The sequence below is a fragment of the Chelon labrosus genome (assembly GCF_963514085.1).
Source record: "Chelon labrosus genome assembly, chromosome: 13".
Lineage (NCBI taxonomy): Eukaryota > Metazoa > Chordata > Actinopteri > Mugiliformes > Mugilidae > Chelon > Chelon labrosus.
The window spans coordinates 29,321,817-29,333,936 of NC_140346.1; the positions used below are offsets into that span (position 1 = coordinate 29,321,817).

Below are 12,120 nucleotides of genomic sequence, written 5' to 3' on the forward strand. Positions count from 1 at the left end.
CTCGTGGCCTCAGAGCGTTTGACGAGAAGACGATTAAAGCTTTTAAAAAGTGGGTTTTCTGTTCTCTTCCTGTTTTCAACCAGACTCTGAACCAGACTGAGCAGCGGCGCCCAAACCACATCAGCAGCATCAGTGAGAAGAACCTGTCACGTCTGCAGCTCGTCTGCTTTCTGCCTCTTCAGCATCAGAACTGAAATGTGAAGCGTTTGTTGTCCTGCCCCACCATGCCTTCTTCATCCAACACCACCGACGGGGGCGCCCAGTGCGTCATCAACGACCAGATGGGACCCTTCACCGTCCTCTACATCCTCATCTTCGTCATCAGTCTGCCTGGAAACCTGGTGTCAGTGTGGGCCTTCATCAAATGCAGCACCAGAGATAAGGTACGATGACAAGACGCATGAGATTAAGACAAAAAAAAAAAAAAAGACGAAGTGGTGAGACGCACGAGTTTCCTTCAGATAAGAGAAGAAGAAGAAGTGGTTTTGGTTGGCTGTGGTCGGACACTCTGAGAATAATGACAGGTAGTTTCTGTGGCTACACTTTAGAGGAACTCTTCAGAAACGTGCTTTTATAACGTGAAACTGAGTTTATGAAACGAGAAGCAGGAGAGGAGGCATCACAACTAAATATATAAAAACACATCAAATATGGAATAAATGAATGAATAATGATGATTTAATAGAACATAATGTCTAAACTATACATAAATTATATTCTTAACCTTTTCAAAAATGAGCAACGATTTCCCTCAAACAAGAAAAAAGAAATCCAAAGAAAGTCCATGAAGGCAGGTAATAAGAAATAAGAGAATCTCTGCTAAACTAGTCTGAAAAGAAAAATCACAAACAAATATCTAAAACAATCCGTTAATATATGATAAATTATTGCATATTTTAAGATGACATTGCAAAATTTTAAATATTTGATTTAATTAGAAAAAATGGCAAAACAATTGTCATTGTGTCAGGAATAAAAAAGAGTAGAGAGAGGACTGAGGTAAACGACCACAGGTAGCTGCTGTATCAAATCTGGTTTTACTCATCATCATGCATAAAGTATAAAGTACTTAGAGGTTGATTCGGTCTTCAGCCTTTTAAAAATTTGCAAAGATTTCCCTAAAAAAGAAAAAGGAAAGTCCAAATAAATGCCAAAGAAATGCCATGAAGGCGGCCATTTTGGAAATGGCTGTCAAAAGCTGCTACCGACTGTACAAACCACAAATGGTCAGATATGGTAAATTAAAATAGATTGAGCAGGTGTAAATATAAACAGAAGCTCAGACTTTCTGTTGTTAGGTTCATTTAAACCTGTAACTATATCAGGTCTAAATCAAGTCACAGCATCTTAACAGAGTCACATTCATGTTCTTTAAATCCTGAAGAGAATGCACCATCAGATGGTTTTGTTTGGAGGGTGTCTGAGGTTTCTGTGCCCCTCTTCCTGCAGCCGCTGAGCTCCAGCATCTACCTGGTCAACCTGCTGGTGGCCGACCTCCTGCTGCTGCTCGCTCTGCCCTTCAAGATCCTGAAGGACCTCGGGGCGGTGCCCTGGGACCTCATGGTGTTTCACTGCCAGGCCAGCGCCGTCACCATCTACATCAGCCTGTACGCCTCCGTCGCCTTCCTCACCTTCATCATCACCGACCGCTACCTGCAGGTACAGACAGGGGGGCTGACCCGGGTCACGTGGGGTTGTTTTTGGGGAGTTTTAGTGAATGTGACGGATCTGTTCTCCTGCAGGACTGCCACACTCTGCGCTCTCTGAGGCTGCAGGAGGCCGGATTCGCCCGGCTGCTGTCGCTGGTCGTCTGGCTGCTGCTGCTGCTCATCATGGTTCCCAACATGGCCCTGCCCATCCAACAAGTCAAGGTACCGAGACCGGTCCCCCTTCACTTCCTGGTTCTGTTCTTAATATCTGAGAACACACTTGAAGCTCACGCCAACACATCCCAAACGTCCTGTTTCTTTAGTTTGAGGAGGCTAGCTCTTTCTAGCTTCCCAGCTAACAGTAGCTCTTCCTAGCCGCCCAGCTAATAGTAGCTCTTCCTAGCCGCCCAGCTAATTGTAGCTCTTTCTAGCCGCCCAGCTAATAGTAGCTCTTCCTAGCCGCCCAGCTATTTGTAGCTCTTTCTAGCCGCCCAGCTAACTGTAGCTCTTCCAAGCTTCCCAGCTAATAGTAGCTCTTCCTAGCCGCCCAGCTAACTGTAGCTCTTCCAAGCCGCCCAGCTAACTGTAGCTCTTCCTAGCCGCCCAGCTAACTGTAGCTCTTCCTAGCCACCCAGCTAACTGTAGCTCTTTCTAGCTTCCCAGCTAACAGTAGCTCTTCCTATCTTCCTTGCTAATAGTCTTCCTAGCTTCCTAGCCTCCTGGCTTCTCAGCTTGTTATAGCTCTTTCTGGCTTGAGAAATTGTCCCATTGCCACTGCTGTAGTTTAGAGTCTCATGTCCTCTTTGTGTCCTCTTCATGTCCTGCAGCAGAGTCAATACCTCAGCTGTTCGTCCCTGAAGAAGGACATCAGTCTCCACTGGCATGCTCTGACCATCTACCTCTGCATGGCGCTGTTCATCAACGCCTCCGCCGCCGTGCTCGTCTCCGGCAGCCTGGCCTTCAAGAGACTCCTGCGTAGCCGCGGCGACCCCAAACTGTGGGCGGACGCCAGGCGGGCGGCGGCCAGCGTGGCGGCCATGGCCCTCGCCTACATCCTCAGCTTCGTCCCCTACCACATCGTGCGGATGCCGTACACTTTGGCCCAGACTAAACACATCACAGGCTGCCAGACAAAGCGGGAGCTGTTCCTGGGGAAGGAGTCGACGCTGCTGCTGAGCGTTCTGCACGTCTGCTTCGACCCCATGCTCTTCTACTACCTCTGCACGCCGTTCAGACAGACGATCAGGAAAATGTTCCCCGGCGTCAGGAGACAATGGTCGGTCAAAAACGCAGAGGACGACGACAAAGCAGAAGCTACAGAGGAAATGATGCAGCAGACATGTTATGCAGAGCCGCAGGCTGCAGTTTAGCTTAGCTTAGCACAAAGACTGGAAGCTAAAGCAAACCACTAGCCTCAAAGTATGGACATGGAAAATCTAAATGTTTGATTGTTGTTTCACATGAATCTAAAATTAAATCTGTTAATATGGATTGGAGTGTGTTGTTTTGTGGAGCAGCCAGCAGAGGGCGGCAGTGAACTGAGTGTGAATCACTTTACTCTTTAAACAACATGAGTGAAGGAGGAAGAAGAAGAAGAGGAACAACAAGGAGAAGATGAAGGTGGAGGAGGAAGTTTGTGTCCTTTCTTATTTTTTAAAATAATAATTATAATAATTATAAACAACACAAGTAACTGAAGCTGATTCTCTGGAGCTCCAGTCTGTAGTCGTGGCTCCTCCCGGCCCCAGTATGTCAGACATGCAGGGGGGGAGGGGGGGCCAGGCCAGCTGGGGGCCAACAGTTGGTAGCTTGGTATGAGATGGTGGTCACATGATCATCACTGAGGAAGAGGAGAAGGTGAACGAATCAAACAAACCACAACATGAACTACGGCTCCTTGCTGTCCTTCATCTTCATCTTCATCCTTATGAGGTCACAACGATGACCTGATGACTGTGATGAGGAGATGTCTCTCTGTTTCCACGGAGACTGAATCACATGATGGAGGAAAGAAAAAGAAGAAGAAGGAGGCCAAGGAGGAGGGGGAGGATGAGTAAGAAGAATGAGGGTGAGGAAGAAGAAGAAGGAGGAGGAAGAGAAGGAGGAGGAAGAAGAACAAGAAGGAGGAAGAATGAGTAAGAGGACGGGGCGGAAGAAGAAGAAGGCGGGGGGGCAAGGAGGGAAAGGAGAAGAAGAGGAAGGATGAGTAAGAGAGGAGGAGGAGGGAGAGGTGGAACAAGAAGAAGGAGGAGGAAGAAGAAGTAGAAGGTTAAGAGGAGGGGAAAAAGAAAAAATAATGTGGAGAAGAAGATGAAGAAGCATGTCCTCCTTCATGTCCTCCTCCAGCTTCCTCCTCCATGTCCTCCTCCTCCATGTCCACCTCCATGTCCTCCTCCATGTCCTCCTCCTCCATGTCCTCCTCCAGTCCTGAATGTGTAGAGTCTTAGAAGACGACCAAGATGTCTCCACGTCTCCATCGTCTCTGTCCACATTGATTCCATCCTGGTTCATCTTGTTTTTCTACCTCCATGTTTCTGTCCCTCCTGGAAGACGTCCCTCACCTGATGTTGATTAGTAAAGGTTACCATGGTTACCACCACATCGCCTCTACTCCTCACCTGATGTTTAGCCCAGGTAGAGCAGACGTTTTTATTCTAGAGGACATGATTGTCCCTTTAGTTCCTGTCAAAGATGGAGTCACAGTGTTGAAGTTGTTGTTGTCGTGATATCCGGCCGCCTGCAGCTCGTCTCTCTGGACTCATACGAGAGGAAACATCTGGACTGATGTGCTCTCTCTCTCTCTCTCTCTCTCTCTCTCTCTCTCTCTCTCTCTCTGTCCTTGGTGTTGCAATAAAACACACGGCTCTAAAATTAGACCCTGAAGACTGATATTAGCTCACCTCCCAGATATGGAGCCATGAGTCAGCTGAGATCAGTCATCCCTCCATCACTGATGTCATCTGGGCCACAGGGGGGAGGAGGAGGAGGAAGAGGTGTAGCAGCTGGACCCTGAGAAACTATTCACTTATTATTGTCTGGTTTAGGAGAGGCTAGCTCGTCCTCATCAGCTAATGGCAGCGCAAACTAGCTTCCTAGCCTCCTAGCTAATAGTAGCTGTTCCTAACCTCCTAGCTAATAGTAGCTCTTCCTAGCCTCCTAGCTAATAGTGGCTCTTCCTAGTTTCCTAGCCTCCTAGCTAATAGTAGTTCTTCCTAGTTTCCTAGCCTCCCAGCTAATAGTAGATTTTCCTAGCTTCCTAGCTAATAGTGGCTCTTCCTAGTTTCCTAGCCTCCCTGCTAATAGTAGCTCTCCTTGCGTCCTAGCCCCCCCATCTCTTCCTAACCTCCTAGCTAATAGTAGCTCTTCCTAGTTTCCTAGCCTCCTAGCTAATAGTAGCTCTTCCTAGTTTCCTAGCCTCCTAGCTAATAGTAGTTCTTCCTAGTTTCCTAGCCTCCCAGCTAATAGTAGATTTTCCTAGCTTCCTAGCCCCCTAGCTTATAGTAGCTCTTCCTAGCCTCCTAGCTAATAGTGGCTCTTCCTAGTTTCCTAGCCTCCTAGCTAATAGTAGATCTTCTTAGTCTCCTAGCCTCCTAGCTAATAGTAGCTCTTCCTAGTTTCCTAGCCTCCCAGCTAATAGTAGCTGTTCCTAGCTCCCTAGCCTCCTAGCTAATAGTAGCTCTTCCTAGTTTCCTAGCCTCCTAGCTAATAGTAGCTCTTCCTAGTTTCCTAGCCTCCCAGCTAATAGTAGCTGTTCCTAGCTCCCTAGCCTCCTAGCTAATAGTAGCTCTTCCTAGTTTCCTAGCCTCCCAGCTAATAGTAGCTGTTCCTTGCTTCCTAGCCAATAGTAACTCTTCTTAGCTTCCAAGCTTCCTAGCTGATAGCTAGCTGATAAGAGTAGCTTTTCCTATGTTCCTAGCTAATAGTAATGTCACTGTTGGACTTCGTTTTGAAGAGTAAAGCTCAAGCACCAAACTAAGTCTCAGATCAGCAGTAAACTTTACAGGATATCTGGGTCTTATGATGAACGAAAAGTTATTTACTCCTTAAAACTGTTTTCTTTTATCTCCTCCTCTGAATATTTCTTCTCTCTCTCTCTCTCTCTCTCTCTCTCTCTCTCTCTCTCTTTCTTTCTCTTTGTCCTTTTCCAGTCTGACTGGTCACCAAATCGCCACCAGACGATCCATTTATAGACAAACAGAGAGAGGTGGAGGTCGTTTGGTGTCGTGGGAACAGCTCTAAAAAAAAAATAAATAGAGGCCTCGTATCACATCACGCAAACAGACACACACACTCATGTTTCTATGGTTGAAAGGACTTTCCATTGACTTCCATGCATTCCTGCTCAACTAAGGACAAAGAAATACGACACCACGACTTTGGTATTCTGCAGGAGTTTGGACCCACGACGTTATAAAAACAAGACCGTGATCAAAATGTGCTCATGTAATTTACTCTTTGTGGTCATTTGACATCTCTCACTGGTTTTGTAGTGTTGCTTTGCAGCCTCTGCGTCTCTCTTAGTGTCTATCTATGATTCCTTTGTGTTTCGTTTCTCTTTGACAGTTTATCAGTCGACCGGTGAAGCTTTAGAGCTGCTGCTGTTAGCGTCACGTCTCCAGGCTTCATGCTAACTAGTGCAGCTAACAGCAGCCGTCATGCTAGCTGGATACATGAGTCAGACTCTGAGAAAATAGTGATCTTCAACAGGAACCTGGAGCTATGAAAGGGAGCAGGTTGTTGGATCTAAACCCAGACGGAGCTAAAGATGGAGAGAACGATGGCGGGAGGCAGACGTTTGCAGTGAATCAGTTTGTTTTCTATAAAAAGCCTGAGAAATATTAAACGTCTGAGATGGAAAATACTTGTCGAGTGCCAGCCGTCTGACCTCTGTCACCGTCTGACTAAAGAGGAAATAACAGGCCGACGGTCGTCCACGTCGTCTGAGATCAACATCTGGCTCTGGTTCAAGATCTCACACCTCAACACTGATTCAGACTCTGAGTCTGCAGCTGGAGGAGAAGCTCACCTGGATGATTCAGAGTCAGTCTGGAAACTGACGACGAGTCACTTTATTATTTAAAACAAATCATAATTGATAAAGATTTACACTTTACATTTAATAAAGTGGGTGTTAAGGTAAATTACTGACCACATTTTTTAATATATATTTTAAGATGAGATTTTAATGTTTTGAGTAATTTGCCATTGTGGAAGGAATAATAAAAATATTACCATGAAACCATCACAATAAATGACCTTATATAGCCGCTGAATCATATCTGATAATGTATAAAGTAATTATAGGTTATTTCAGTAAAGTAAATATTCATAATTAAATGTCAACATGAATTATATTCTTAACCTTTCCCCCGCAAAAAAATTAAAAAATGAAAAGTCGATGAAGGCGGCCATTTTTGAAACGGCTGCCAAAAGCTACTGAGTGCAGAGCCTGGATGAATCCACCAGGGGGCAGGTGACACGTCTCTAAGTGTTTACAACATGGTTTTCAGGAAAGTACTGGAGCATATTAGAGTTTTAGAGTTACAACTGATTCACTAAACAAATAAAGTTTTACTGACACCACCTCGTTCAATAAAATCCGACTGAAACTTAAATCCAGACTCAGGTAGAAGCTCTAAAACCAAAAGTTAAACAACAAGTAAACACTGTAGAGACATAACAGCGATAATAACTGACTGAGCTTAGTGATCATCCCGACACCGTGTTACCTGCTGCTCTGTAATCTGCACCGATGTGATTAGAAGCCACAGGTAGAACGTTTTAACACGCCTCATCCTCTCAGCCAATCACCTCGCAGCTCACCTGGCTGCCGGGGCGACGGCAGGCCCTGTCATTACCGTCTCTGGTAACCATGGTAACCAGGATGCTCTCTGGTTGTATTCATACACACTGGAGGCCGCTAACATCTGGAGCTGCTGCTGCTCTATTTTATATCTGTTTCATTATTTCATCATCTTCTGTTTGTGATGATTCAAAAACATCTTGACATCGTCCCTAGAAGTCTGGAGGACGTCCACCAGAGACCCTTTACACATCAGGGTATGTCACTCTTAGACTCCACCAGTCAACACAAGCACTTCCCAGCTATGTTAGCTAGTAGCAGCTAATAGTAGCTCTTCCTAGCTTCCTAACCTTCAAGCTAATGGCAATGTTTCCTTGGACAAAGACGGAGACGGGCGGAGACAGAGCTGCTCTTTGTCCATCTTAGAAGCTCGCTCTGAATGCTAGCATGGACAGCTGACGTTGAGGCTCTGTGGCGCAATGGACAGCGCGTTGGACTTCTAGCAAATTACTCAGGAAGTGATTCAAAGGTTGTGGGTTCGAGTCCCACCAGAGTCGATGTTGACTTGTGGTAGCATGATCCTTGCTCCTCTTTTAGGTGGAGTCTGGTGCTGCAAAGATGGAGACACGACACTGAGCTTCAGAACCACTGCTCAGGATTCAGGCTGGTTCGGTTAGATTCACTCTTTTAGAAGAGTTTCAATTTATTATCTGCTTTTGAGACTTTATAGTTCTTCCAGAGTTGGAGGGAACACTGGTGCTGGGGGTTCAGGGTAGTAATCAGGTTTAGGTTAAGGTTAGGAATGCATTATGTCAGAGAGGGCTGCGTTGAATCACTTGTGGTTAGAGATGACTGGTACTGTGTGTGTGTGTGTGTGTGTGTGTGTGTGTGAGTGTGTGTGTTACCCCCCCAGGCTGCCACGGTGGACAGGGATAAAGACATGTTAACACACAGGGTGACCAAGAACCCGACCCTAACCCTAACACTGACCTTCACCTTAAACCTTACCGCCTCCACCCTCAGACCCAACGAGCAGATTGACTGTTTCTGTCCTCAGAAGTGAAGAGAGCCTCCACTGTGAGAGCGTGAGAACAGATTTACGTCCTCATAACATGAGTAACATCAATCTGGAGATTACAGTCGACGGGCTGACTCAGTGAAAACGACCTAATCCACAGACACACACTCTTGTGTTTCTGTCTTTGACAGGACCACTTAGTAACCTCTGACTCTAAGGACCACATAAGGACAATCTGAGTGTCCAGCAAAACGTTGGTCCCCACAACCTAATAAAAAAAGAACACACACATGCAGCAGCAACATTTTTTGGGCAGGAAGTAGAAGTTGCGCTGACATGTCTGGAAGGAATGTCAGCTGTGATCCACCGTCAGTGATTTTACTGCTAAATAACGACACTGACATATGTATTAATATGATGAACTGTTAAAAACAGCAGATGAAGTCTTTTACGCAGTCACACAGAAATTTATAATATTTTAGTTTAATTTCAGAGTGAGAGAGGATCAGATCATCAGCTGTTTTCCTCAGTTTTACTGTCCGACAGACGAAGGCGTCAACGTCAGATAAAATGAGCAGTAAACTAAAGGGAAAGAACCAGCGATGAGGCAGCAGAACATAATGACCGCTCGGTGGAAAATCATCCAGGTTGGAGACCGCTGCACTAACGAATCAGGAATTTACAGTCGTTTACTCTTCGTAAACACATTTCTCAAAATTGACGTCACGTTGTCAAAACTCTGCACAGTCAGTATGTTCAACTCGACACCTGGTCTGGTTTTGGTTTTAGTCAAATCGTCTGTTGGATTTAACCTCTTCAGTCCAAGTGTCCTGGGAGGTACAACACCCAAAATAAATCAGGACCCTCTCTAGAACTATTAGGTCCATGTTCCTGACCCTAGTCTCCATGGATCCTGGTCTCTATGGACCCTGGTCTCTATGGATCCTGGTCTCTATGGACCTTGGTCTCTATGGACCCTGGTCTCTATGGACCCTGGTCTCCATGGATCCTGGTCTCTATGGATAGGCCAGACTTCAGTGTCAGCAACATTGTCCCAAGAGTTTAGAGAAATACCACAAAGGTTCTAGTAACAATAGAACCAGGCCCACTCTCCATTTGGACATTTGGAGAACCAAAGAACCCAAAGTGTTCCACGTTGGGTTTTCACCTCTTGAAAGTGAATCTGGCTACAAAATCCTCCTGATTCCACTACAGGAGGCAACGTACACACAATTCAACCTTTGGACATTTTATTTATCCTGGACATCATCACATTCTACCATTGTGATCATTATACAATCCAGAAGAAGATGGAGATTTCCTCCATGTTGTTCACACATGGAACTCCCCAGGGAAGGATTGTTGATTGAATTAGTGGCTCCATAAAAACTGAGGTCTTCAGTTTAACAGTTTATTTAGTGTTGAGTGTAAAGAAGACGACGGCCTGAAACGTGTCACGTTTCAACAGAGCTGGACCCTTTGAGGAAACCGAAGAGTTGTGGTTCACAGACTCAAAGGTCGAGGTCACTTCCTGTTGTCTTCCTGGTCATGGAGTTGAAGGGTGGACGTCCTCTAGGCTGTGAACGAAGATGGACGAGATGGAGGAGACAGTGGGAAGAGGAAGACGTCACAACAGACCAATAATGGACAGAAAAGACTTAAAGGAGAGATGGGGGTGTTTACAGATTATAAATCCTTGAGCTGTTACGACACTGAGTTAATACAACTTCAAACACTTCTCCGAAAACACTGGTTCTATGTGACCTCATTCTGCAGCGTTTCAGATCATCTGATTGGCTGAGAGAACCAGAGCATGACAAGAGAAACAGGAAGTGATGGAAGGAATCCAGAAACATCTCCACAAGAACATGAAGATCTAGAATGAACAACTGATCAGCTGATTCAGGAGAGGACAGCTCTGCATGATGGTTTGTAGCTACACCTAACTCCTAGCCTTCTAGCTAATAGTAGCTCTTTCTAGCTTTCTAGTTAATGTTAGGTCTTCCTATATTCCTAGCTTCCTAGCCTCCCAGCTAACAGTAGCTTTCCTAGCTTATTGGCATCCCAGGTAATAGTAGCTCTTCTTAGCCTTTTAGTTAACATTAGCTCTTCCTACTTCCTCGCATCTTAGCTAACAGTAGCTTTTCTTAGCCTCCTAGCTAATAGTAGCTCCTCCTAGCCTCCCAGCTAACAGTAGCTTTTCTTAGCCTCCTAGCTAATAGTAGCTCCTCCTAGCCTCCCAGCTAACAGTAGCTTTTCTTAGCCTCCAAGCTAATAGTAGCTCCTCCTAGCCTCCCAGCTAACAATAGCTCTTCCTAGCCTCACAACTAACTGTAGTCAGAAACATTTTGTGCATCTTTCTGTTCACAGCTGATCGGTGTCAAATGAAGATTATTAAACAGATCCAACATGGCTGCCACAAACCACTGATGGCTCAGATCCATCACTTCTTTCTATCACTTTTCTTTTCTCTGCATCTTTTGTGTTTTTCCTTCATGCATAGATTTTTCCTCTGTCCTTTTTACGTTTATTCCTTCTCCTCATCATCTTGCTGTCCTCTTTCTTTTTTCAGTTTTCCTTTTTGAAAGTAATTCTTTCTTTCTATTTCTCTCTCTCTCTCTCTCTCTCTCTCTCTCTCTCTCTCTCTCTCTCTTGGCTGAGGCTTGTGTTGTTGATTCTCGTTCGCCCGGTCCAGGTCCAGACACCAGCATGTAGGACACAGACACTCATGGATCTAGTGTGTCCCTCGTTGTCTTAGTGTGAGACGCTGTCCTCTCTGGGACATACCACAGCTGTAAATGCTTATTGGTGAAGACGAGGCCGCGGCCTGTAATAAGCAGCGTCTCTCTCCTGCTAATTAGAGACCATAAAAACCATCGGAGCAGAATTCACTTTTAACGAAGAAAATCTGCTGCTTCACCAACAACACACCAGAAAACGGTCTGATCGTCCAACAGGTGAGGTACAGGTGTAGAGGAGTAGAGGTGGTGGTGGTGGTGGTAACCATGGTAACCTCTACTAATCAGCATCAGGTGAGGGACGGAAACATGGAGGTAGAAAAACTAGATGAACCAAGATGGAATCAATGTGGACAGAGACGATGGAGATGTGGAGACATCTTGGTCGTCTTCTAAGACTCTACACATTCAGGACTGGAGGAGGACATGGAGGAGGAGGACATGGAGGAGGAGGACATGGAGGAGGACATGGAGGAGGACATGGAGGAGGAGGACATGGAGGAGGAGCACATGGAGGAGGAGGACATGGAGGAGGACATGGAGGAGGAGGACATGGAGGAGGACATGGAGGAGGAGATGGAGGAGGACATGGAGGAGGCCTCCTCCTCCTCCTCCTCCTCCTCTCATGCGTCTTCCTCTCCTTCATGTGTCCGTGTGTTCATGAGACCTCGGCCTCCTCCGCCACCTCTTCCTTCTTCTTCCTCCTCCTCCTCCTCTTCCTCCTTCTTCTTCAACTCCATTGTCCTCTTCCTTCTCCTTATCATGCTCCTCCTCCTTCTTCTTCTTCATCGTCTTCTTCTTCTTCTTCTTCTTCTTCTCCTGTATGTTACGTAAACATATCAGTCTCGTGCTAAAGGACACTTGGGCAGGTGGTTCAACCCACAACCTAATAAACACAAGACCACACACACA

The 12,120-nt window shown here is 45.8% G+C and overlaps 1 protein-coding gene across 1 annotated transcript; it reads left to right on the forward strand.

The window, feature by feature from the left end:
• The first annotated feature begins 190 nt into the window (after nucleotides 1-190).
• gpr171 (G protein-coupled receptor 171) lies at nucleotides 191-3,068 on the forward strand. Its single transcript, XM_084559622.1, has 4 exons — nucleotides 191-383; nucleotides 1,450-1,659; nucleotides 1,743-1,871; nucleotides 2,477-3,068. Exons 1-4 carry the CDS (start codon nucleotides 225-227, stop codon nucleotides 3,017-3,019), a joined length of 1,041 nt encoding a protein of 346 aa, XP_084415748.1. The 5' UTR covers nucleotides 191-224; the 3' UTR covers nucleotides 3,020-3,068.
• The last annotated feature ends 9,052 nt before the right edge of the window (nucleotides 3,069-12,120 follow it).

Excerpts from the sequence above, each read along its gene's own strand:
- gpr171 (XM_084559622.1), top strand. The coding sequence starts at position 225 with ATGCCTTCTTCATCCAACACCACCGACGGGGGCGCCCAGTGCGTCATC. Across the intron at positions 1,660-1,742 it reads TCACCGACCGCTACCTGCAG|GACTGCCACACTCTGCGCTC; the intron begins GTACAGACAGGG and ends GTTCTCCTGCAG. Across the intron at positions 1,872-2,476 it reads TGCCCATCCAACAAGTCAAG|CAGAGTCAATACCTCAGCTG; the intron begins GTACCGAGACCG and ends CATGTCCTGCAG.